Source organism: Scaptodrosophila lebanonensis, unplaced genomic scaffold (assembly GCF_003285725.1).
Source record: "Scaptodrosophila lebanonensis strain 11010-0011.00,11010-0021.00 unplaced genomic scaffold, SlebRS2 tig00000098-arrow-pilon, whole genome shotgun sequence".
Lineage (NCBI taxonomy): Eukaryota > Metazoa > Arthropoda > Insecta > Diptera > Drosophilidae > Scaptodrosophila > Scaptodrosophila lebanonensis.
In genome coordinates, this window is record NW_022060568.1 from 4,208,288 (window position 1) to 4,235,757 (window position 27,470).

At 37.5% G+C, this 27,470-nt stretch overlaps 4 protein-coding genes across 8 annotated transcripts in view; all 4 read left to right on the top strand.

Annotated features, from left to right (window-relative positions):
• The first annotated feature begins 452 nt into the window (after window positions 1-452).
• Window positions 453-3,267, top strand: LOC115627870 (actin cytoskeleton-regulatory complex protein pan1). Its single transcript, XM_030523754.1, has 7 exons — window positions 453-653; window positions 715-818; window positions 875-946; window positions 1,006-1,645; window positions 1,716-2,322; window positions 2,400-2,595; window positions 2,666-3,267. The coding sequence occupies exons 1-7, from the start codon at window positions 563-565 to the stop codon at window positions 3,164-3,166; spliced, it is 2,211 nt and encodes a 736-aa protein (XP_030379614.1). The 5' UTR covers window positions 453-562; the 3' UTR covers window positions 3,167-3,267.
• A 1,402-nt stretch (window positions 3,268-4,669) lies between these two features.
• Window positions 4,670-8,305, top strand: LOC115627845 (serine protease gd). 2 transcript variants are annotated; one of them, XM_030523701.1, is made up of 5 exons: window positions 4,670-5,158; window positions 5,346-5,496; window positions 6,646-6,844; window positions 6,900-7,571; window positions 7,637-8,305. In XM_030523701.1, exons 1-5 carry the CDS (start codon window positions 4,946-4,948, stop codon window positions 8,214-8,216), a joined length of 1,815 nt encoding a protein of 604 aa, XP_030379561.1. In that variant the 5' UTR covers window positions 4,670-4,945; the 3' UTR covers window positions 8,217-8,305. The 2 variants fall into 2 exon arrangements, with proteins under 2 accessions (XP_030379561.1, XP_030379562.1); XM_030523702.1 differs by lacking the exon at window positions 4,670-5,158 and adding an exon at window positions 5,255-5,293.
• A 1,878-nt stretch (window positions 8,306-10,183) lies between these two features.
• LOC115627983 (protein twisted gastrulation) lies at window positions 10,184-11,096 on the top strand. The gene has a single exon (XM_030523879.1). The coding sequence runs from the start codon at window positions 10,304-10,306 to the stop codon at window positions 11,078-11,080; it is 777 nt and encodes a 258-aa protein (XP_030379739.1). The 5' UTR covers window positions 10,184-10,303; the 3' UTR covers window positions 11,081-11,096.
• Window positions 11,097-17,552: 6,456 nt separating this feature from the next.
• LOC115628011 (voltage-dependent calcium channel type A subunit alpha-1) overlaps window positions 17,553-27,470 on the top strand; it is a 60,935-nt gene continuing 51,017 nt past the window's right edge. The window contains exons 1-8 of one of the 4 annotated variants that reach the window (XM_030523934.1): window positions 17,553-18,037; window positions 18,727-19,045; window positions 19,151-19,290; window positions 22,162-22,262; window positions 22,803-22,958; window positions 23,048-23,268; window positions 23,585-23,688; window positions 24,334-24,449. In XM_030523934.1, coding sequence (XP_030379794.1) covers window positions 18,827-19,045; window positions 19,151-19,290; window positions 22,162-22,262; window positions 22,803-22,958; window positions 23,048-23,268; window positions 23,585-23,688; window positions 24,334-24,449 — 1,057 coding nt within the window. In that variant the 5' untranslated portion in view covers window positions 17,553-18,037; window positions 18,727-18,826. Of the gene's footprint in view, window positions 18,038-18,726; window positions 19,046-19,150; window positions 19,291-22,161; window positions 22,263-22,802; window positions 22,959-23,047; window positions 23,269-23,584; window positions 23,689-24,333; window positions 24,450-26,117; window positions 26,234-27,470 lie in introns of those variants that run through there. The other 3 variants (XM_030523937.1, XM_030523935.1, XM_030523936.1) reach the window with 3 other exon arrangements.

Here is a 27,470-nt window from a genome sequence, read left to right on the forward strand (position 1 = left end):
AGACGAGTTGATCTACTTTTGTATCCATCTGTTCGATTGTTTGACTGTATGATCGCCAGGAACTTGGAAAGTATGAAAGCTTGAGATTTTGTCAGCCCGTCTCCCTTTCTAATAAGACTTAATAGGTCTGTGTTTATAGTAGAACAAGCTGAGTTCATGTTGACATAACTATAATGTTTGTTTGTCTGTATGAACGCAGGAGTCTTGGAAAGTAGAAAAGCTTGATTTATTAGGCATGTACGCTTCTCTTAAGCTGGGATAGGTAGAGTTCTTTCTTAGACAATACTTCAATTTAAACGCTAACATTTAAGGAAATATTATAAGTCCCTTAGGGGCACAAAAAAGGTTGAGCATATATGTAACTATAGCAATTTCATTTGCAGGGACTTGTTAACGACAATGTTTGATCAATATCTCGTTGTGAAATTTGTTTCGATTTTAAAATTTTCAATAATGTACAAATTATTTCAAAATTAGGCATTATTTTTGTAAATGCAGTGGTTAGGCCTTTTTATCAAAATTTGCAGCTAAATTCTAAAATTGGAAGCTACATGTGTAGGCGATGGCCAAGAAGGGTGGAGTACAGCAGTTGCAGGCAGACTTACAAAACGATGAGGACTTTGAGGCGTTCTTAGAACGTCCAGGCCTGCTAGGTAAGTGGGAAGTCAAATGGTTCAAACGGAGAAGCGAAATCCAAACAATCCGTAATTGCAGTTTTGGACATTTATTCCGAGTGGTGTGGTCCCTGTTTAGGCATGGTCGGTAGTTTGCGAAAAGTAAAGCTTGAAATTGGTGGCGATAATCTGCACTTGGCTATAGTAGGTATTTCATAGATAGTCTTTCCCAACTAACCATTGGACAACTTGTGTTTCAGTGTAAGGCAGATGATATTACAGCTCTGAAGCGGTTTTGCAAGAAAAGCGAGCCAACATGGATGTTTGTGCAAGTAAGTACAGACAGAGTGACAAGATACTTGGTCCAGATTCCACTAAATGACTTAAACAGGGTGGTAGATCGGTCAACTTAATGTTTGGCACAGATGTGCCAAAATTGATAGCTCTGATTACAAGGGAACTAGACAAAACTGTCCAAAAAGTGGTACGCACGGTTTCATATGAAATTTCGGAGCTGCAACCCGTAGAGGTCGAGCTACTCAGGGCGAAACAAGAAGAAATAGCGAGACAAGAGCAGCTTGAGCGCGATGCAGTGATCAAGAAGAAAGTGGATTATCTTATGCACGTAACGGACATAATAATGGATAATATGCCAGATATAGGCGTGACTGTTTTTGGTCCTCAAGTCAATCGCGATATGTTTAAGAAGCTGACAGAGCCAGCCGAACCGCTCCGATTGCAATGCAAAGATCGCAAGGTCATAACTGTCCTGGCGGAACAGTTCGAGACCGTAAACTTCGCCTGCAAGAATCCACTCTCCGACGAGGTTATAGAGCAACTAGATGGCAAGGAGTTGCTTATGTGCTTCTGGAAAGTGGACGAGTACCTTGGCTCCGTGCCAAATGTCTTAGCGACATATGCGCATGAGCTCACAAAAGATCGCACCGAGCCAGGTGAGGGCTCTGAGGAAGATGTATTGTTGCCGCCGATCCTGACACCGCTGAAAGTAAAAGTAGAAGTTGAAATACAAGGTAAGTAATGTTGCGGACTGTTGGGACTTTCCCAACATTTCTATATGCCTTCTTAATTTGGCTGTTGCAGAGGGTGAAACGTGGGAGGAAGAGATCAGTTCTGAGGAGGATGAAAACAGATTTAAGGCCAAGGTCAAGTCACAAATAAATTTGCAAGAGGACTTACAGCTCATTGATGAAGAGATGGAAGAGGTAAGCTATGAGGAAGAAGTAAGCGAAGAGGGTGAAGAGGGAAAGGAAGCCAGGGAGGTTGAAGAGCCAGCCGAACTGCCGGCGTTCCCCAGCATGCCGTTCGATATGGATATGGATTTGGTTGACGATATGGGTGAAGAGGAAGAAGAATTTGGAGACGAAAGGGAATCTGTGAAGAAGTCAACGCGCATAAAAACAGTGAAATTGCCACCAATCTGGGTGCCAAATAACCGACGTACCCATGCGGCATTAATCTACGTATTCTTCCGTGGACAGACGACCGGTTTCTTGCCGCCAGATCCCAAGCCAGATCCGCCACACATCATTATGGCCTTCGATGCACAGAAGAGACGGGATCTTTCGCATGTTCTGCTTAGGTATAAGGAGGATGTGCCATTATATGGTTACTTCAGCTCAGAAGATCCTGAAAGGGCGCAACTCCTAGCGAAGAGTACGGAAGAATATGAGGCGGGTGCCACAACATCGTAAGTTCATCAACAAATGCTGCTTCTTAACGCCCCTAACGTGCTTACCTCACCCCTATTCTATTCGATTCCAATAGCGACGATAAACTGATTCTGAAGGTCCATAAGGTGCGCTCCAACATGATGCTCTCCTTGGTGTCCTACGGTCCGACCTATGTTAGCCCAACTGTAAAGATCGGCATAGAGGAGGCACAAGTATTCTTTCCGGAGGATTACGACAAGACACCAGAAGAGTTGGCCGCCACTGAAAAGATTAAGAGGAAGTCGCGAAAGGTAATTATACTTCACTATTTTATCTACTATTGTGTCCAATGTTGCTTCCATTTTTTTATATTTCGCACAGAGTAAGAAGGCAGAACGGGCGTCTACGGATGTGGATGCATTGTCAGAAGCTGCTGTCGAAGCAGAAGAGCCTGTGCGCGAAGCCGAACCTGAAGTTGCAGCAGTCGAGCCCGAAGCACCGCCAGAGGCTGCTGCTGAGGCTGCCCCAACTCCTGCAGAGGGTGGAGACCAGCAAGCAGAGGAAGGCGCAGACCAAGCGTCCGGAGCAGAAGCTTCCGCTGCAGAATTTTCCGCATCCGAAGGAGCGGAGGGCATGGCAGAGGCGTCAGGAGAGGTACCAGCAGAAGGAGAAGGTGGCGCACCAGCTGAAGGTGAGGCACCAGCGGAGGGTGAGGCTCCAGCAGATGCACCGGGAGAAGCACCAGCGGACGCACCGCCGGCAGGGACTGAGGCGCCAGCACCAGCTACCGAAGAACCCCCACCTACTGAACCACCAGCAGCAGAGCAGCCCCCACCAGAAGCTCCACCAGCCGAACCAGCTGAGGTCCCAGCCGAGTCATAGGGACATTTTACATATGAAAAAGTTGTGGTATTCACTTATTAATTGGTTTAAAAACAAAAATTTTTATGTAGATTCAAATTAAAAAATATTAGTCATATCAATTAAGTCTCTAACTAAATTAGATGGTTAGTCAACTCTTATTTAAGGAGAAGATTTCTAATTGAGCTGAATAGTCATCTCAAACAAAAGCCACATATACTTGTATAAAACGATGGATTTTAAATCATCAAATGATAATTGCAGTCAAACAGTTGGACGTAAAATATTAATGTGGTTAATTTGTTCACTCCTTTCTTATTATACGTATATTTATTTCAAAGAGCAGAGCAAGCTTTACAAAATTCGAAAGCTCCCTTAGTAACGTTAAGTTATTGCATTTATAATTGATTAAACATATTAAATGCTAAGCTTAAATCATTATGTATTGCAACTAATGTGATTAATTCTTCTACTCATTTCCAAATAGTAAGATAAAAACTTCACACAAGTAGGATCCAAATCATCTTCATACTTGTAGAATTTAATCCTTCTACTGCTTATGTTTGTTCGAAAAGTAAAACAGTTGTGTCTTTGGGATCAAGTTCTTCCAGCCCCTATAGCTTTGATATTTTGTATGATAATACGCGTTTTAAAAAATACATTTTTAGTTTAAAAAATATGTAATTACAAACTTGTATAAATCTGTCCGTCTGTATGAACGCAAGAAACTCAGAAAGTATAAAAGCTAGAACAACCAAGATAGGTATTCATATCCCCCTGAACCTTAGGTAGGTCAAGTTAGTGTTTTTTCCTGATATATCCGTACTAGCATATACTTAACTTAAATGTTCTTGAACTTGTTTACTTCGTACCATTCTTGTTTGTATTGTTTAGCTTATAACTGCAACGAAAAGGTGTTATCTCTTCATCAACTTCATCAATAAAAATGCCAGTTAGTTGCTTCATTTGTCCCAAATATTTGTAATTCTCATTTCCCATCGTACACAATTGAACGAAAACCAAGGTTCCTGAGCCCAAGTTGTTGCAAAGTGTAACAAAAACACTTCCATCCATAGGGACTTAACATTTAAAATAATTGGTATTTATATACATATATGTATGTATAAATAAATTGTTAAAAGATCTGTTGCTCTTAGTATTTGATATTTTTTTAAAAATTGGGAGAGCTTCTAATTTGAAAAATTAGCAGAATGGTGTAATTTTTGTTGCTGGAAATGTGAGAGTTCAGAATAAACTTACAAGTAGTATGTGCAACTGCCAGCCATTTACGAATTAATGCGATTCTGAAATAATATCTAAATCATGATTTTATCGATAATGCTGCCCTGGTTTATACAAACACTCCAAAGAGAGAAGTATGCTGACCCACATACTCGAACATACATACATACAGACACAGGTTTGTTTATCAAGTTGAGCGGCAACTGTGTCTAGGTTTCTAGGTCGGAGTATTTTTCGTTGTAGGAATAAATTAAGTAAATACAAGTAGTAAGGAAATTACTTTGCCCGGACAGGCAACATAAATACATGAATAAGCAAACATACATAAATTTAAATCAATCTACGTATTAATGTACGTATAGCTGCATATGTACATATGTGTGTGTGTGTGTGCTAATTACCATATGGCGCATGATACCTATTTACATACAAGTACTCGTACATTATTCTACTTGTATGTATGCGCATGTACAGTTAGTGCAGAGAGTTTGCGAGAACGGTGCGAAGAAAACAAACAACAACAAGAAGAAGAAGAAGAGTGAAGAGTGAAGAATAATTATGAAAGTGCAGCTAACAACAATATTAATAATATGCATCGAGCACCTGACAAAGGCAATTGCCCAAGGCATGCCCGTCAGCCCGTGTCCAAAAATCTTTCAATATCGATTCGATGGCAGCGAGTGGTTTGGACTGATCGCCGTGCGAAATCCAGATATAGGGCAGGCTCTACAGATACGCGTAATATTGTCAATGCGCGGCAAGCCGACGACGGTGAGTCGCAGCCATAATATACATACTTGTACATATGTACATACATATGTATATATGTATGTTATGTATGTACATACTCGTATGTGCTGTGAGAGATAAACTCTTGAAAGCTGATGTGGTGGAGCTTGTTTTTGGGTACGTCGCAGTAAAGTTGTTTACCTACGTGTGGATCATATTTTTCTTGCAGCATTATCTCGGGGAAATCGAATTGCTAACTCGGGGACAGTTCGTGAGCAATACACCTGTGCTCTATAAAGTGCGTTTCCCAAAACATCACTTCCCACCAAAACTGGTGCAAATATCGGCAAATAATCAAGTCATTTGTTTTGGATCTGCTGGTAAGGTTTTACATAAAAATACACTATGTGTGTATTTGTACATAAGTATATATGCAAGAAATATGATCACAGTAGAGCTTCTATAGTTCAAGTCTACGACGATAAATAGAAAGGTTGATTTAATTATATGTTACCTCAACTTTCAATGCAGTCTCTCGAATGTGCATTTGTTTACAAATTGAACAAATCTCTCAAATTGAATTCAAAAATGTGTGTTCAAAATGCAAGAAATATGATGACAGTAGAGCTTCTATAGTTGAAACCTACGACGATAAATAGAAAGGTGATCCCTCTAAGCTGATTTTAATTATATGTTAACTCATTTAATGGTATTACAGTCTCTCGAATGTGAATTTGTTTACAAATTGAACAAATCTCTCAAATTGAATTCAAAAATGTGCAAATTACACCTAATTCTGTTTTTACACGGTAGATTGGGTCCAGGAACAACCGTGTAAAAAAAACATTGTTCATATGCAAAAATAGGTGATTGGTTCCTTATTTCTAAAGAAATACTTGTATATATATGCAATTTGTAATTTTCAAACCGTGTTTAATGAAAATCGTATAAAAATAATAATAATAAAATAAATAATAAAATAATAAAAAAAGACCGTGCAAAAACAGAATTAGGTGTATTGATTATTTTCTTTATCTCCAGAAAAAGTCGTGTAAAAAAAGACATTGATCATACATATGTTATTTTAAATCGTGCTAAATGGAATAATGTCGTGTAATAGTATATAGAATAACATTTTTAATTTTCAAACCGCATTAAATCAAAACCATTTAAAAAAAGACAGTGTAAAAACCGAATTAAGTGTACTTGTATTTTAAAAGTATAGCTGCATTTGCTTGAGCTCTTAAAGTTAACTGATTAAACTATTTTGCTTTGAATATTAATGCAGTTTATTGTACAAGACTGATATGGATTTTCGAATTTGAAGCGCAGAATTTTGTGAAGGGCGGAATTGTTCTCAAAATCACTGATGCCTGGAATCAAATCATTTCTGGTCGTAGTATATTAGGAATATTCTTGCGGTTATAGCAATCTTTAACTCTAATATATTACCTTTGATTTACTTTATTCTTGCGGTCTTAAATCGTTGCATTTATTTCAATAGATAATTAATCTATAAACATTTACAGATCACAGTATTTTTATGACCCAAATTCAATTGGAGCACATAAGGAAGCTAACCTTTATACCGGATAAGCAGACATCGGGCATAATGGGTCGGCCACCATTGATGATGGGGGAAATAGAAAAGCCAGCTGGGAAGGAGCTGCCTATGCCAGCAAGCCACGAGTTTGGATCGAAGCCACTTCCACACATACACTTTAAGAAGTACGTATGCAGGTTTTAATTCGATGTTATCCAGAATCTTACAGAATGCTTACAGAAAACCCTTTCACTCACCCAAGGAAATCTGTGGCACAATTGACCGTAGTGTTAACTTTCATTTGCCCTCACATGCAAGGTCCTTGAACGACAGGAAGAAGTCGAGCCTGAAGAGTGCCAGCTCCGTTGGTGGTCTGGCTGGCAACGATGATGATGAATTCAACGCCGCTGACGTCAGTCATTCGCCAACATTTGCCTCCCTCAGCGACTATGACAGCGATGACATAGATTTCGAAAAGGAGGAGAACCACAGCCAGAGCCAGAGTCAGAGTCAGAGCCCAGTGGAACAGACAGCAGCAGACACAACATTATTTATGGACAATGGGAATGCCTCGGCTGGCGTCGTCACTCTGCCGTCGATAACACGCGGCGCTTGGCCCTGGCTGGCGGCAATTTATGTAAATAATCTTACATCGCTGGACTACCAATGTGGCGGTACTCTGGTCTCGACACGAGTTGTCATAAGTTCCGCGCACTGCTTCCAAATGTTCAATAAACGCTACACAGCCAATGAGGTGCTCGTCTTTCTGGGGCGACACAATCTTAAGAACTGGAATGAGGAGGGCTCCCTGGCAGCCCCGGTCGATGGGATTTACATACACCCCGACTATAACAGCCAGTTGAGTACATATGATGCTGATATTGCCGTAATTCTACTCAAGGACGAAGTGCGGTGAGTGTTGAATAGATGGATGCGAAAGCGATATGTTTGCCAAATAAAACTGACTGTGTATATAGATTTAATACCTTTATAAGACCTGTGTGTCTATGGTCGGGTTCCAGCAAATCGGAGTATATTGTTGGCGAGCATGGCATAGTCATTGGCTGGAGCTTCAACAGAATGAACATCAGTGGGTCTTCACACAAGCACAGCACAGCTAGCAAATCTGGTGCTGGTGCTGGTGCTGGTGCGATCTCTGAGAACTCCAGCACTCCAAAGGTGGTGGAGGCACCCATCGTATCCAACGAGGAATGCTTCAAGGCCAATGCACATTTTCGCAGTCTCTCGTCGAATCGCACGTTCTGTGCGAGCATTTTGCTGGAATCCAAGCTCCATATACCAAGAGGCAAGGGAAGTTCAAGATCTTCTGCCTGCCAGAGATTCGAGAACAGTGGTCTCTATACCGGCATATCCGGCGCTGGTCTTATGATACACAAAAATCAACGCTGGATGCTGAGAGGCACCGTTTCGGCCGCCTTGCCACCTGTAAATGGCACGGACACCGCAAATAAGGCCCATCAATGCAATAGACATAAATATTTAATTTATACAGACGTTGCTAAGTTTATTGATTGGATAATGGCTTTTATAATCTAGGTAGTGCTATCGTGTAAAATATAACTTCTATACTTCTATGCTATAGTACAGTACATACATACATATACAACTATAATGCTCGAATATGAAATGCTCTAATTTGATTCAAGAAACTGAATTCTGTATTTCGTTTTTGTTAACTGTTTCGCTATAAACATACTTTATTTATATCTGCAATAAAAAGGCTGTGATAATCACTTGTCAGAGTGCGACAGAACTGAAATAGAAGGGGCACGAATTGTGAACATTATAATTGCAGCGCGACTGATATCGAGCGAATAACGTATTTAGATTCGAATACAAGTGCAGCAACTAAACGAGAGTATTTCCGATTGAGATGGGATGTTGCCACACAAAATATAAGTCAACGTGTCACATTCTTCACGCCTGGCTAGGCTAGATAACTCTGAAGTTAGCTTAGTTACTTCTCTTAAGCAATCATTTAAGAAACATTCTTTTATTAAGACGTATTTGTTTTGCATTTAAAAATTACAGCCTCTAATTCAACAAACCACCCAAAAATCAAGCAATTTCCTTCAACTTGGAGCAACTGAGTTAAAAGGATATTTCCTAAACTGAAAGAGTATCTAACAGAGTACACAAATGATTGTTTTTACACTCAACATTCCAAGATGGCTTTTCTGCTATTGTGTGCTATTTATGCGAGTACGTGATTTGTAAACGCGCTATGGCTTGGAATGGACAATAAGTTTACCAAGGAGCTCGTCTGTACATATATCACGAATATTTTAAGCGGGGGTTTATCTCATTGTTGAACAAATACTTAGAAACACAAATGCAATGTGGTAGTCGTAAATGGTGATTCAAAGCTACAATATTACTAAATCGCATACAACATCACTCTGCAAATAGTATTTTTGGGGAATATTTTCTATATTCTCCAAGGCAAATTGTGTTCAATAAATATACAAGTATAAGTCTTCCTTTTTGAAGCATTCTCAAAAACAAGATAGAACGGTACAGTCGGGTAAGTCCGACAGTGAAATTATGTGGATCCAGTCAAACTTCGGGCACTTCAGGCGCCCATTGCAGAAGCGAAAAGAAGAAGAAGAGCATACATATATTTTGTATTCAGAGTTATAGTTATGTAGCTTTTCTGTGGACAGTATTGACGAAATTCTGTAGCGGTGAGAGAAGGGGAAAATCAAAAAAAAAAAAAAAAATAAAACTAACTCGTGTTGCCTAGGGAGTGGGAGCATCTATATACTAAGTTTGGTTAATATCCGCTCAGTCGTTTCCGAAATCCAGACGGACGGACAAGTCAAGCTCAATTTCTATCGTCATGCTGCTTCAGAATATACATATATACCTAATGGGATCGAAGAAGCTTCCTTCTGCCTGTTACATACATTGCACAAACCTAATACACCCTACGTTTTTACCCTACCTTTTTACAAGTTTTAAAAAGGGCTAGTTGCCATTGCGATGATGTTGATTCAATGCAATAGCCATGGATTGCAATATGAAAAAGTTATATTGTACGTGTAATTCTATTATGGTATCATAAAATAATTTTGTTTTGTGTAACATTGAAAAATGCTTGGCCTAGGCTTTTCTTAATCAGCATAACAAGATGAGTTGTTACAGACATCGATCCGCAGGGCCTTCCTGTCTGTCTGAATGTTTGTCTGTATGAACGCAAATATTTGAAAGGAATGAGTAGCCAGGGTCTCCAAACTTGCTAAGCTAGCTGTGTTGCTGGGAATGTACAAAATGTTTAACAGTTAAAGGTAAGAGAAGCAAACATTTATTTGAAATTTTGAATTTTAGGTTTTAAGAATTGTATGTAAAAGTGGTGTTATTCAAAATTGATTTTATGAATTGGGTATGAACGTTTTCACCGCCTATTAGGTAGACATGCCCAATAGGTCTGCGCCCACACCGGCGTAATGGCTTTTAAATTGTTTTATGACACTGGTTGCCTCTTGACTTGACCAACTACCTGACATGGACCTAAGTAGGTGCCTTGTGGTTGGTGTGTGGTCGGCACACCATGCAGGTCCCGCCACTGGCTACCTGATCTGATACCGATTTGTGTTTATAAAGGACGGCCTCAATGCTGCGTAATGTGTCATAATTGTTTCAACTGTCGGAGTAACCGTAAGATAATGTTGCACGCTGTGTTCATTGTTGCAATTCTTGCGACAGTCCTTGCAAATGACGATGGCTGTAATGAAATGGTGTGTGGATCTGTCGTTTCCAAGTGCCTGTTGACGCAGAGCTGTCAATGCAAGCTGAACGATTGTCACTGCTGCAAGGATTGCCTGAATTGCCTTGGAGATCTGTACACGGAGTGCTGCGGCTGTCTGGACATGTGTCCGAAGCACAACGACGCGCTCACATCGCTCACGCCACGGTCCGAGATCGGTGATGTGGAAGGAGTGCCAGAGCTCTTTGACACGATTACAGCCGAGGATGATGATCAGTGGACGACCATACGGTTCCCCATGCGGGCGGGACTCAAGCGGCGCATGGAGGAGGGCAACGACTCGTATGCCATGGATGTGATCGGACACAAGCCGGCGGCTAGCGTTAACTGCACCGTCATTTACATAAACACCTGCATCAGATCCCACAAATGCAAGCAGCAGTGCGAGAGCATGGGGGCCAATAGTTATCGATGGTTCCATGACGGCTGCTGTGAGTGTGTCGGTGCCAATTGCCTTAATTATGGCATCAATGAGAGCCGCTGCAGCTCTTGTCCCGAGGAACAACAGTCACAGAGTCTCGATCCAGGCGTTTCAGACGCCGAGCAAGATTTGGAGCGCATGTTTGGCATCGAAGATGAAGGAGTTGATGATGACATGTGGGACTATGGAGAAGATGAAGAAGACTTGACATAGAAATGAAAACCTAATAACCAACTACTATGTACATATCATCATCTTTATTTGAATTCGAATAAAAACAAAAAATTGTCCACAATTGAAAGGCGATACAAAAGAAAAAATGGTCTCCATCCATTTTCAATAAGTTTAGTTTTTAAAATAAATCTTGTCAATATATTTATATTAAATATATATGTATATGTTTAGAACAATATTTTAAAAGTTGATATTTATAGGGTTTTTTTTTAGATCAGGCATGTCCGAGGGGATGAATCGACATAGACGTTCCTGTTCGTCCGAGAACTTTCTAACTCTATGAACTTGGTAAGTGGACTTGTTTCGCCCAACGATGTTTAGCCTCGGTACATGACATATTTTGGTTATAATGATAACTCAAGTATATTTCGTATTTATAAGTTTTGTACACCTAATTCTGTTTTTATATGGTAGATTGGTTCCAGAAAAAGTCGTGTAAAAAAAAACATTAATCATATTCAAAATAAAGTCGTGTAACCATAGAAAACATTTTTAATTTTCAAACCGCGTTAAAACAAAACCGTGTAAACAAAAGACCGTTTAAAAACAGAATTAGGCGTATACTTGTAGTGTCAACGAACGGTGCAAAAATAAATCTGAATACTAAAAACTTTTTTGCTTTTTACCATTGGCAACCAAATTTGAAATTTTTGAGGTTTGTGCAGTGTCGCACCATAATCTACAGTCTCGTTAAAATGCGCAACTGCAAATATATCACACATATAGCCATCATAGTAGAGATATCTTTACAAAATTTGTAATTAATGGAGTTCGAATAATTGATAAAAATAAGCTAATTTGAACTGCACGGCTCTAGCGGGGAAAAGGGAGGGTACAAGCATAGAGCTGATACGAACTTAAAGTTCCGCTCGTTACAGATAGCTTAATTGTTTGTAGAATCCTATTTAAAATCCAAACCTAAATCGATAAAAATCCTTACCTGTTTCTACCTCACCTAACCTTTTTCTACCTTAACTTAGTTTTGTGTATGGGTGGTTGTGCAAAAGTGGGCATATGCTTGATTTAATAAAGCACGTCATCGTCGCCTATCAGCATCGGTGTCATCATCTAGATTGGCTTCGATTCGAGCCCCACAGTCACATACTCAGTTCCAATCGAACGTTGAAGGCAGGCGGTCCTGCTCGGGGTTTGTTTCCATTTTGTATATCGCGCCCTTAAATGCAGATCGCTAATCTCGTACGTGCCCCTGTGCTACTATAATTAATAGTTTTATTTTTGTGTGATACCATATGTGCATGTTTATTTCAAATGCCGTGTAATTTGAATAAAAATGGAATATAAATCAATTAATAATGCTAGATATATCCCACAATTTTGTTCCCTACATCTACCGAATCACATGAGTTGATTGCAGTTCGTGTAATTTATATATCAACAGAATGCTGGGTGGAGTAGGCGGCCGTCGAAGAAGGAGCTCAATCCCGATGGCGCGCCCAACGAATACAAGTAACACATTTCTGGAAGAAAACATTGCTATAATTGGCGATGGTGGCAGCAGAAGATATCCTCAAAATGGCCTCCATGTGCCGTCCAATAAGCGACGGCGTGCCGTCCCAAGTGGTCCTAATGAACAATTTCCACTAACTCAGATTCGAATGAATTTAGGCGACATTATGTGAGTATATATTTATTGAATGTTTAAATACAAATGTATTCTATAGGATCTACATTTTATTTACTAAATTAGTGGGAGCTTTTAGAAGCTGAACCTACAAAATATGTATCAAATAATCCAACGACTGATATTTTCGAAGATTTCATAAGGTTATTTTAATTTAAAATCAGTTTCGTATGAAATCAGTTGCTTATAGCTTGTATACTTATATACTTGCATGTATATAAAAGCTGATGCCATGGGGATAACAAACCAAAGAGACTCGGATGGCTATAGACTTTGGAGAATTAATCATTAATCATTTGAGCAATTCATCTATTTTTTTTTCGTTGAAATGAAAAATATTCTGGAATCATTAGGCTATGTAGAATCAGTAAGTAAATTCCATTTAAAATTTTGAAACCAATTTCATTCATAATTCATTAGCTTTTTAATAATCAAAAAAACAACTTAATCGATTTCGATCATTTTGATGGAGTCGGGAAGTGCGTATATTTAGCAATTCTACAACTATGTGCTCAGTTAATAACTAAGTAAATAAATTTCAGTTGAGGATTGCTTCAGGACTGATTGTTAGTTTTTGTTGAAAACTGGAACAAGTAAGGCGGTTCGACAGCTTATGGATAAAATCTAGAATTGTGTGTTTGAAAGTTTTTTTTTTTTTTTTTGAATGATTGAAATCTGGTAGTAAGTATCAAAATCATAGAGCATGAATGTCTCATAGGAAACTTTGCTGACTATTTGGTTTATTGAAGCTTTTTTGCTTAGTCAATTGTGGGAAGTTGCTGAAAAGCTCAACATCGATAATAACGGTTGGACAAATGTCAAGTGTTGCCACTACGATATGTGCGAGTATTGCAGAATGTATCGGCATTTAATGACCCATTAGGGGTTGAAAAGCCTGCCAAGCCATAAAAGCTCTGGCCAAGGCAAATGCGTTAGACGAAGACAACGATTTGTCGTTCAGTTTGCACCACAAACTCAGCTGCTGACGCACGGCTTCTGTATATCTCTTTTTCGTACGGCCAGTTGGGCCAAGTGTCTGGACCAAAGAGCGGTATACTGTGTATTCGCCGCTACCATCCGCCCCCGTCACCCTGCCCGCCCCCTTCAAAGCGCTATTTAGAACGCCAGAGAAAGCCAGAGCCAGTGCGGCCACTTTTGTTGGTGGCTTTGCTGCCAGCTTGCCTGCTAGTTTAGAGCTTTCGTTTTCGATCCAAGGCGCAGGGCTGATTTGTTTTGCGTGTGTGTGCGTGTGTGTGGGCTTGCCTCAGTGTGTGAGCGCACGTGTGTGTGTGTGTGTGTGCGCGCTTGTGCCTCTGCCTCTGCCAGTGCCAGTGCCTGTGTAGTATGTAATGTGTAATGCAATGTCGCAGAGTTGAAAGTTTTGCGTTTGTTGAGTTTTTCGTCCAACTGGTGAGACAAAGTCGTTGGCTACGCGCATATAGCGGTTTTTGTTTTTTATTTTTTATTCACGTTAAATACAATGGAAAATCTATGCAAAGGCCATTAATGGCAGTGGAAAGTGTTATCCTAACCCATAATAGTTCTAATTTGCAAACTCAATCAAGCAAATTCCAGAAAAAATACAACATTTCGAATTTTTTGTGTTCTGGCATGTAAAATCGGGTCGAGTGGTGAAAATAAAGCAAGCAACCAGCCAACCAGCCAACCAACCAACCAACAAACATTCAAGCCAAAAAGGAAGCGACGAGTGACACCAAATGTGTGCCCGTGTGTGTGTGTGTGTGTGCGCGCGTATGTGTGTGTGTGTGGAGAAGTCAAGGAATATATTGGGAGTGAAACGAAAAAAAGAAGAGAAAACCCGAAAAATATAGAAAAAGTTTAAGTATTTGCCTGCACCTGTCAATCCGCTCCCCATTGAACCAACCACCCGTCCACCCACTTTATATGTTTGTCGCGACTCGTTCTTGTTGTTCTTGTTGTTGTTGCTGCTACTGCTGCTGTCCATTGCTGCCCGTGGTTGTAATTGTTGAGTTGTCGTTTACAGCTAACAAGCCCAATGAACGCACACACACACACACACACTTAACATTATGTATGTATGCGTGAGTGTGTGTGAATGTGTGTGCTGGGATTGGGTCAGCGGGTTGCTAGCACAATGGGTGGAATGTTGCGTCGGTGGTGAAGGCGTCAGCAGAAGCAGCAGCAGCAGTAGCAGTAGCAGCAGTTTCGACATCGCCAACTGGGTTTCGGTCTCGGTTGGTGCGAGAATATCGTGTTGTGACGTGTACACGCGTAGGAAGGTGAATGAATGTGGCGGCAGAGCAGCATACGAAATCCCCCATACGAGACGTTTTCTTCACCCTCAAATGCACACATACATACATTTATTCTTGTACATACATACAAACATACTATATATGTACACATACAAACGTATGTAATTTTACAATATCAAAAATTCTTACGTGTATTTAAAGGCGCACGCATGGACCTTTGTACGCATATCTATATATGTATGTACTCATATGTAACTCCTACTTACATTTATATGTATGTATGTATGTATGATTAAATGTATATATTTTTATAAATGAGAACAAAATCATACAATGAAAGGTTACCAAGCAGTTGGCCAGTGTGTGCATAAGTGCACAAATATTTACAAGCCCTAAACTACGTACATATGTACCCGTCCATGCCTTCCTTCTTTCAATACCCTCGGGAGTGAAAATTGAGTGCGTGTGTGTTGCCATGCGTGCCTATGTATGTGCTTGTGTGTGTGTGTGTGTCCATGTGTGTTTTTCTTTTTTTTCTTTTTTTTTTTTTGGTATGTGGCGCGTGCTTGTCGACTTTCCCTACATGTGTTCACATAACAAATTTACAACAAATTCAATATCATGACCAACCGAGAAGGAAAAACCAACCGACCAGTGTGTTAATAACAAAGTCGTAATAAATCGAAAAACAAAATGCAGCACACACTGTGTTCTGCAGTGTCCCGCATATAAATAGCAGTGAAACAATTATGCTAAAAATAAATATATATGTACATATACATACATATACACACACATACGTGTGCATTTCAGCGAGTGAACGTGTGAGTGAGTGGGTTGCGAAGAAATCGGTTAAAATGTTTACCAGTGCATGGCATTAAAAGCGCACGAGAAAAGCAAAAATGGCGAAAAGCAAAACAAAGCCCTAAGCAGAAAAGAAATTGTTATTTTTAAAGAGATGTGCTGGAAAAACACACACTAGCACACACACGCTCACATACACACTCATACACACATATAAAGCCAAATATGAAAAACAACTTGGCGATGACGTCATTAGGGCCAAGTAAAAGTTTTTGCATTTCATGCTCAAAATAATTGAAGAGTATCCATCTATGATTTGGAAAAAAGAAGCGTCAAACTAAGTGCCGATTCAAGAAATATAATTAAACATATAGCAAAGGGCAAAGAAAGATCAGAGCTTTGATCCGCAGCACAGTGCGACGTTAACCGGTAATCCTGAAAGCAAGAGCCCCTCAAAAGTATTTGCTGAACAAAAAGTGTTGCCTACTTTTCTGCGTCGGAATTAATTAGTAAACAGAATGCTGTTTTATCAGTCAAAGTTTGCTCGCTCTGCGACATTCCAATGAACAAGTACAAGAATTTTCTTTTATTTCTTTGTTGTATATTTTTGTGCGTCTCACCGTTTCATATTTCACCACGAAACGTGCGGCAAGCTTTTTTCGGCCTAACTCTAAGTCACACAGTTTGGGTTTCATCCCCTAATATTTCATTCATGGCGTGTTCCAGCAGCAGCAGCAGCAGCAGCAGCAAATGGAACGTTATACCGATAAACGAACTACTGCGGTCACATTAATACATATACGTATACATGGATACATATGTGTCTGTGTCTGTTTGTGTATGTGTATTTATGCTTGAAATGCAAAAATATAAACCATATTATTGCCTTCGACCATACATAATACATATTTCAAATATATTTATGCAAAATATGCACAATATGTTGCTGCTGTGTGTGTGGCAGAGGTGGGCGAGAGGGTGTCGGTCTCTTAAATAGGTCATGGCACAGTTTTGTGTGAGCCTTATTTACGACTGGCCAGCCCTAAGCCTCAAACAAAGCATTCAAATATTGCAACATATTCGCAAAACCAATGCTCAAAAATATTAACAAAAACCTTAAAAACATGCTTGACATGAGCAAATAGTTTTTCTTTTGTTATAAATCCCAAATGGAGAATGAAATCGACTTAAATCTAATCGAAAATGTCTTCGAAACATGTTGGCGCACAGTGTTTTGGCTAAGTAGTATGTATATACAAATATGCAATGTACACGTACGTACGTATGTATGTATGTAGGTGGCCCATATAAGTATGTATATGTGTGTAGTATGTATGTAGGGTATAAAGTGCAACTGCCAAAGCTTGGCGCATGTATGAGAGTCATAGGGTCAATATCCTGTCGCGTAGCCAGTAACCCTTGCTAATTTAAAGCTTTTTTGTTTGCAACAAAGCTGCAGTACTCATAAATAAAACAATAAATTTTAGCGAGCGACATAAACTAATTAAATATATTGATTCCCAACCGCGTGTGGGTTTGTGTGTGTGGGTGTGTGAGTATTTTCATTTTAATTGAAAACAACCACAACTGTGAAAGTGCGGCTATTTATAGAAACGAACGTGAAGGTGTCGCGGATACTCGTAATAATAACAACATCACATAAATGAAAATCAATTGAATGCATTTGTTTTTAACGCAGCATTTGAAACGGATACGGAGCTAAGAAACAGACTTTGTGTGAGATTGGGATTAATTCAAGGAAAACTCGAAACAAAATCACATAAAATGAATTCAAATTAAAATACAAATTAATGGAAAAACCAAAAACGAAACTAATACAGTCAAGTAATTAAAAATCTTGTAACAAGCAAATATCAGCCAGCGATACGTAAATAAAACAGATAAAAATAATAACACCAACAATAACTAGTAGAGAGACAAAGAGAGAGAGAGAGAGACAGAGAAAGAGAGAGACAGAGAGAGAGAGAGAGAGAGAGAGAGATCATCTTTAACCCTCCCCATCGCCATCGTCGTCGCCATCGTAGCAGCAAACCCAGCAAACCTCATCGTTCCAATCCAGAGTGCAGCTCGCATTTATCGGCTTCTTAACTCTCAAATAAATGTTTCACTGCCGCTTTCGTGCCATGCGGACGGCGTGTCACTCTCGACAAATGCGTATTGTGGTTCACCTTGTGTAATATAATTATGGCCGAGCGGTCGTTACAAAAGTATCAGAAATTGGATATAGTGACGGTATGTTCATTGATATGCAGACAGTTGGTGCTGTTCCCAATTCCGTTTTAAATCCTATCATTCGAAATGCAACGACTGGTGTTCCGAAAACGGAAATCTAACTAAAAAAAACGAATATGCCAGACAGATACAAATCCATTCATAAGTTTCAAATGTCTTCGCAACAGAAAATACTGAGGGGATAATGTTTTGAAATGTGGAACACAGGTGTTTTCTTGAACTTGTTTCAGAATACATACGTTTATTAAATCTACATATATTTTATAAGGTGCAAAACCTAATTTAATAATCGACTATTTTAAATAGTTTCCAAAACATTATATTTGCCAGAAAGTAGAAAAAAAAAACAGTTTCAAAACATTCTCGTTGTTTTTTTTTTTTTATAAATATGAAAAAAAAGAACATAATCAGATATAAGAATTAGGATGGAGAATTTTTAGCGGGCTGTATTCGGAATATCAGTTAAATGCTTTCCGTATATTTGTTAAATAATATGGAATATGGAACAGTCCAGATACAAAAAATGTACACTACTAAGTACATAAAAAATGTCCTTGTCTGTTTTAAGAAAGCCCTATAAAGTGGTTTTTCTCCTACAATAATGTTATTATATATTTGAATACAGAGCAGCTAATATACTACTATCGATCGAATTCAATGCGTCTATATTATATATCTATCATTTTTAGGTTGGAAGCGGCTCAGGAAGCAGTGCTAGCAGGGCATCAACAGGACTCCTTAGGCGGGGGGCACTTGGGTCGAAAGGGAGCCCATCGCTTAGCTGATAGAATGGGTGGCCCGAAAAAAGAGGAAAACCCACCTGGTGGTGGTCCCACGTCGTTGTTTATCCTAACCGAGGATAACCCAATTAGAAAGTACACACGATTCATCATAGAATGGCCGCCCTTTGAATACGCTGTGTTATTGACAATCATAGCCAACTGTGTTGTGTTGGCATTAGAGGAACACTTGCCAGAGGGCGACAAGACAGTATTGGCTCAAAAATTGGTAAGAAATTCCGTTTAATGGCCTTAGATAGATTGTGTACGTACTCGCATATATATCTACTCGTACGCTATATCGTGAGACATTTTCTTTAAATTTGTGTAACAGGAAAAAACGGAGGCCTATTTTTTATGCATTTTCTGTGTAGAAGCATCGCTCAAGATCCTCGCCTTAGGGCTTGTTCTGCATAAACACTCCTATCTCAGGAATATTTGGAACATCATGGATTTTTTCGTTGTAGTGACGGGGTAAATAGAAATATATGACGTTCTCAAATGTCATCCACACTCTGAGTTCAATAACGCGTTTTATGTTATATTCATTTATTTATGTTCACTTATGTTTTACAAACTAATCCAAACATTCATAACAACAACGAACCCCAAGGTTTTGTACCAGGGCAATAATATATCTCATATACATATTCGTACTGACACTTTAATAATTGAAGAAATATTTATGCTGATGAACGGCAAAGTGGAACACGCATAGATTTCAATGAGCGTTGAAATGAACAATTTTTATAATATCCATAAGTATTGTATAGTACCAATTAATAATATGTGTACATATATATATATATATATACATGCATGTATCGAATTGAAAATGGCCATCCGTGCCGAGCAGTGCCATGACGATATTTGCTGAGGCCAATATTGATGTTGACCTTCGTATGTTAAGATCCTTTCGTGTCTTACGGCCACTGAAGCTTGTATCCAGAATTCCAAGTAAGATTTCATATACAGCTAGAAGATATACTATATAGTACGAACATCTATATATATATATATAAAATATCATTAGGCCAGAAATACAGTACGAGTACATCGTTTGGTACGACTAGGCATACGAGTATACCTAAATACTATATATTTACATATCAAATAGATACTAGGAGCTAGCTCAATACGAGGAATTAAACATTCATTTTATGTTTTAAAAAATATTTGTAGATGTCACCGATTTTTTCAGTTATCTTAGACTTTAGTGCGACTCCAACTAGTAATGAGTCCTTTGCTCTTCCATGCGCAAGAAATTGTTACCTGAACAAGGATTTGTGTTCAAACAAAAATTACCAATTTCAAAATATTATAAAACTTAAATTTTATATAAAATGGATTTTTATTTGTACTTTAGATAGTCGAGAATACGCTGTGATTCGAACTGCGACTTCAGTTGTTGCTTTTCCAAAGCAACTTTTTTTTTTTTTTCGAATGACAGAGCTAAATCGCAAAACATAAATCGCGAAGGATCAAAGGTCACATTTGTCTTTTAGGTCCGTTTTCTCAAATGATTTAAAGAAAATTTGATACGAAGCTAAATACTTTGTAATTGTAGCAATGCCGCGTTGATATGTTTAAACTTTAAAGCGATAAGTACGAAGCTACCAAATGTAATTCCGATTTTCGACTAGGAACTATCTAAAAAAGTTATCGAATAGCAATAGTTTCGCATGCAAGCATACTCAAGTAATGGCATCTTCACAAAGGAATGCTTCATTCAGATCCTTCCAACACGAACCTGTCCAACAAAATGTGTTGTTCTAAATGGATCCTTCTCGGTAGAGATGCGTTTCCTGTGAAAGAGATTCCATTTATCAAGTACTCAGCATGCAGATGAACAGACTGACAAATAAACACGAAATACAATTGAATTTCAAACCGGCTAAAAGTAGTTGTAAACTTTACCAAGAACCTGAGTTGACGATTATTGAATAAAAATATTAGATTTAATTATGTACGTACATATTGTGTATTAATAATTTTTAGTTGAACAACAAAAACAATAACTAGAATGTGTAATTGGTAAAAAAAAGCAAGCCAAGGATTCGGTTAATAAATACATAGCTATTTCGTGTGATCCATGCTAGTATATAAGATTTCGTAAATTGCTAGATATTTAAAAAACTCAATAGCTATATGTTTATTTATCAACAAAAATATAATGTCTAAATAGATTTAGTTTTAGTAAAACGGATAGAATGAATACGATGTGAGCGAAGAGAATGGAAAAGCCGGACTCCACTGGCCACACATTCGTCGAATCAAGTAAATGGCAACTACAATCAGAGTACTTCATTTTGTGCTCGACAAAATGCGAGTTAAGCGGTTGTATTGCCATTAAAGAATAATTAGTTTACTTTGTTAAATTAGTTCAGACCCCACATTTTGTTCAGATGTTGTCATTCCTTATTGGAAAATTGTAGAGCACATCAACAATATTCGACATAGTTCTGTGAATGTTGACAGCAAGTGGAGTCCAGCCATAGCACTAATTAGTAAATACTTAAATATACATATATTCATTAACACAATCACATATGCTACCACTACGAGTATGTATGAACATTTATCAATACTAACACGTTTTAAAATTTAAGAGCTCTGGAAACGGACGCCGCTTTGGTTTTCTTAACACTCGAATACATACTATACATATTTATTTGATTTTCGTTAATACTAGTTAGGCTGTTATTACTGTTACTTCATACAAACAATTAACAATCAACTGGTAATTTAAATTTGCTCACAACCATTAAATGATTGAATGCAGAAGCCCTATTCAATTTTATAATATGGCCCATGGCTTGGGTACACATTATAAAGTTTCGAAGAGCAAATTAAATTAAACATCGTCTCTGCTTGGGGCTCCCTTTATGTGTGCGGAATATATGACTTAATCTAACACTTAATATGAATATAATAACAATAATCACATGCAATATACTATGTATGTCTAGGTACATGCATTTGTCGACAGTGTGTGTGTAGATACTTTAAATTCAATAATTTGGTTTCATTTCCAACATTTGTTACTTCCCTCGTGTTCATTTTTGTACCTGTACCGTGATGTTATTAGTATGTATTAATTTTTGAATGTATTGGACCTTTAGTTGAGCAGCTTATGTACCATAAGTATGTTATGATCAGAAAGACGATCCTTTTCGTTGGTTTTTTCCTTCTGTTCATTTCCATTTCTTTCTTTTCATTTTTGTATTTAATTTTTGATTAAGTTGAAGATCTGACGACTTTTAACAATAAACCAAAAATCGGCTAAATGAATTAAGTATATCGCTAATGAAAACCTCGTTTCGAACGCTTTATGACTGCAAACAGATTCATCACAATGTTCCCACAAAAAGGGCCCGAAGTAGACCTAAGAACACTTAGAGCCATTCGTGTGCTACGGCCCCTAAAATTAGTCTCTGGAATTCCTAGTGAGTAGTTCTTCTGTTATATTTTCACATTCTTATACAACATGTACCTCTACCTACCGATTTGTTTCTAGCTTTAATCTTCCTCGATGTTATTAAAATTAGCATACAATTTGTTGTTTTTTTTCCTTTTTTTTTGTCCGGAAAGTTTGATTTGTAGATAATATTATTTTAAAAAGTAGTACCGGGGGAAATGGATGCGGTGTATGCATCTATTTTCCTCACACCTTACGAGTATTATTATTAGTATGCAAATATGAAAACTTTACGTTGCTTTCTATGTGTGTGTGTGTGTGTGTATATATAGATTGGTATACGCATGGCTGTCATAACGCCGGACAAGTAAGACCCTTTATGGCAGCCAAGGCATGCTCAAGCTTTGTAAAAATTTACCGTCTACGAGTTTTCTAATGGATTCTAATTTCTCAAAAATATCCGCCAATGATCATCTGACATCTTCGATTGGAACTGCGCTGCGATTGTGATGATAATAATGATGATGATGATGATGCTGATAATGATGATAACAACGCAACCCTATAGGCTTACAAGTAGTTTTAAAATCTATAATCAAGGCGATGGCACCTTTACTGCAAATCGGTCTCTTGGTGTTGTTTGCGATCGTAATATTTGCAATCATTGGACTCGAGTTTTATTCGGGCGCACTGCATAAGACTTGTTATAGCTTAGAAGATCCAAGTATATAATGATATTTGAATTTGATTCTTAGCCCTTTTCGAGAAACTAAAGCTTTCATTATTTCCTCTCATCATCGCTTGCGTGTGTAGACAAACCAGTGAAGGAAGGTGAATCGGAGACGCCCTGCAATACGGATAATCTCACAGAAAAGGCAGGAGGCTCCTTTGTGTGTAACTACACGACGAGCATGTGCCTGGAAAAATGGGACGGACCAAATTCCGGCATAACAAGCTTCGATAATATTGGGTTTGCCATGTTGACTGTATTCCAATGCATTACCATGGAAGGCTGGACGGCAATACTGTATTGGGTAAATGATCGATTCTATGGTGTATACATAAATACTACTATATACATAGGTGTACGTGTAGATCTCCCCATTTTCCAGTTTCTAATGCCATCGTTTCGATTTCAAATTGATCGACTTCTGGTCGATGGAAAGAATCGATTCCGATTCTCGTTTCGGTTTCATAACGCATTGATATCGATTAATGTCGGTTGATATCGATTGTGTGTGGAACCTCGTTTCGTTCATTAAGAACAATAAGAATATATTTTATACCTCTTTACATTCCTTCTAGATTTAATGTAACGATAGAACACTAATTATAATCTTTTTTCCACAGACCAATGACGCATTAGGTTCAACATTCAATTGGATATATTTCGTGCCTCTTATAGTTATAGGCTCATTTTTTATGCTCAACTTAGTTCTTGGTGTTTTGAGCGGGTAAGTTGATTTCAAATTTATAGAACAGCACTTCTTTTTATTATAATTTTCATTCTTTTATGTTATATTTACATTTATGTACATTCAAATTCTAAAAATTGATTGTTTCAAATTTGGTTTATACATATGTACTCTAAAAAAATGCAGTTCTTCTTCAATTCGAACGAGCTACGCGTATATAGAGAAAAGGTCTATGGGATTGGTAACAAAAAAGAAAGAAAGAAAAAAAAAAACAGTTTTTGGCTCAAATTATTTATCGGAACTAGAAAACGAATTAAAGAAATGCAAACGAAAATTGGATAGGCCTATTCCATATACATATGCAACAATCTATATAGATCTAGATGTAAATAAATACTATCTAGATGTATATATAACGGAAACTGATCCCTATTTGCATGTAAATATCTATATATGTATGAAAATGTACATATATATGAGAACCAAGAACCATATACAATACTACATATGATTGGTATTTGTAAACTCATAAAAATTGCATAATATTGTATTTGAGCAACCGCCTGATGGATAGTACTTACGCGTGTACTATATCAGGCAGCTGCATTCCTTTAGCGTTACGTTATGTATAATTTGTTTCTTGAATTATTTATTTTTAAATGTCATATATTCTCGGAAATTCAGAGAGTTTTCAAATGAACGTAACCGCGTCGAGCGTCGCATGGAATTTCAGAAATGCCGCTTTCGTGCCATGTTTCAGACTGCAATGGTCTCCTACCTTGATTGGATCACACAAGCAGGTTTATAATAATATGAACATACAACAAATCCAACATAAACAAAATTGCCATAATCAATTGCAAACAATGAACAACAACAAATTATCTATAAATATATATATCTATATATACTACATATGTATTTATATATACACATTGGTAAACTTTCACACCCTTAGCCAAAAACAAAAAAAAAAATAAAAATCTCGGACAAGAGAGATATACTCGTACTCTTCCACCCTATTACCCCTGCTAGTACGCGTATATAATAAATATATACATAGCAACATTTTAATTAAAATAAAACTCAAATTGGTTGTCCGAGTGCAAGAACTAAAGTTGAATACTGTAAGCATACAAACAACAGCAACAACAACAACAATAACAAATAACAAAAAAACCCGTTAAATATATATTGCTACTCTAGTTACTTAAACATACTAAGTACATACATATTGCAAGCAACTTCCAAGCTACCAATCCAACAGAAATGTTTCGCATAAAACCTAAAACTCTAAAACCAAACCAAACCAAACCAATACCAATACCGCTAAAGAAAAATACATACCTACTCGTATATATATACTCTACTTACCTACTCTTACCAACCAGCATACTATGTACTTACTTATAAATGCAAGTTATAGTTTCACATCAAATACCTATAAGTACTATTTACTCGTTTGTATGTAACTGCGAAATGCCGTTTGGACTCCCCAGCCACCCAGCCACCCAGACCCTCAACCATACTATACTCATAGCACCCCAATACTCGTATGTACATATACATACTATATGTATAGTCGTATGTATGTATGTATGTATGTACATACTTATATGCATTGTGCCATACAATTTAGTCTTAGAGACAACGTTTGAAACCCCATTTTTCTCTAGCCCACCTCTACATAGATCTCTATACTACTCGTACTACTTCTACTCGTACTACCGTAAACTCCCAGCCAGTCGCGCAACTCTGTGTTTGTACCAACTACTACTTACTACTATATAATATATAATTGAGAAGTTATTATTGTTATGTTATGGCTAGTGAAGAACGCAAATGCACCCCACTATGATATCATGATATGATTCCTCGACTTACTAACCTAACCCAACCTCGATTTTCGTTCTTAAACAAGCTCATCAACTAGACCCCCGATAACGACCCATTAGCACCCATTAGTCGTTCTATATACGTAACATCATGGGCACAGTTCTAAGTATATCGAGTTATAGATCGCGCGATCAACATACGAGTATGTGTACATTGATTGTGAAGTTCTTTGTTCAAGCCTGGACTTTATATCTAGCTAGGAAGAATTCGCAGCCCATAATCGTATGGATAAACGAATGCTCCATATACTGAGCCAATAAACTGAACATATTTATATCGCATATATAGTACATACTTTCATTTAAGATTTTTTCGTGTGCGTGTGTTTGTTTTTTTTTTCCAATTTTTTTTTATTATTTATAAGTGCAATATAATTTTAGCATTCAACTTTTCATATCATTTCAGTTACAGCTATATATACAGATATAGTATAAAAACATATTTGTTTCGGCTGATATTGTGTTTTGTTATTTAATAAACCAAAAACAAAAAAAAAAAACGTGTACAATTATTCATTAAATCGATCCTCTTTTTGGTTTACCATACTCTATTGTAATTTTTATTTTTTGTAGTGAATTCGCAAAAGAACGAGAAAAAGTAGAAAATAGACAAGAGTTTCTTAAACTTAGAAGACAGCAGCAACTAGAAAGAGAGTTAAACGGCTATGTTGAATGGATTTGTAAAGCTGGTATAGTATTTACCCCATTCTTTTGTACATTATTTATACAAACATTTATTTCAAAAATAAACCAAGAACAAGAACAATGTAATCGATTTGTTTATACATAATATATCCACATACACAAATCGATCGTATTCAAAACACATACACACACACCACACACACACGCACATTTCTGTGTAATACGCGTATGTATACATATAGAAATGTTTCATTTAACAATACACTGACACCAATACTACCTACCAACGAGGGCAGGCTGTAAAGTAATTGGCCACCGATTCGGTACAGTTTTCAAATCTAAAGGAATGCTCATTTTGTCTTTCCTATTCTATAGAATTTTTATTCCTGATAATATAAGATAACAGATATAACTATATAATATGTACGTACAATTAGGAGCTGGACCCGTTTGTGGTTCGACACTGTATAAAGGAGAGTTCCTGACAGACGAATTTTCCCTAACGTATTACTTGAAAATCAGAAACTGCAGTTTTTTTTCTTGATCGAACAGCTTATTATTTATATTGGAATTAAATCGTATTTAAATAGCAACAGATGCTTACAACCACTTTAAAAAGCGGGGACAGAACTCTCTTAAGCGCTAGTATGGAACGTAATTCCCCCAATATAATAATATTGCTATACTTTATACACAACCAAAAAGTTTAAATAATTGTATTTGTATTAGGAGTTTAGTTAACGTAAATTCGATTTGTCGACGTCTTCATAAAACGCTTTCTTCATTTGTTTGCAACAAATTAATCAGTTAGTGGATAGTGAACAAATACATCCTGTGCCGATTACTTTTTAGCCCGCCTTCGTACATATTGCTAGATCATGTATTATCTTAAGCAAACTACAACGGAATCGAATCGAATATAACCTTCAGCTAGAAATGTAAATGTAAAAAACAATTTGTGTCTTAAGAAAAGATTCATTCCGATTGAATAGGAGGTTGACGGAATAAACTACCAGTCATGTAGGCTCTAGTTTAGGGACCCAACACACTTAAACTTCAGATTTCATTATAAATTTTAATGCTAAATTCATGTCATATAACTCAAGAACCTTGAAGCATTTCAATTAGCTCCCTAGAGCATGAAGTTAAACGAGAACAATTAAATACAATTGTAGTGTAAGTTAATCACCATAGAGAGGTATACCTATTATGAAAGTACACACACACACACACACACACATACACACACAATATATATTTATATATATACGTATACAAAAC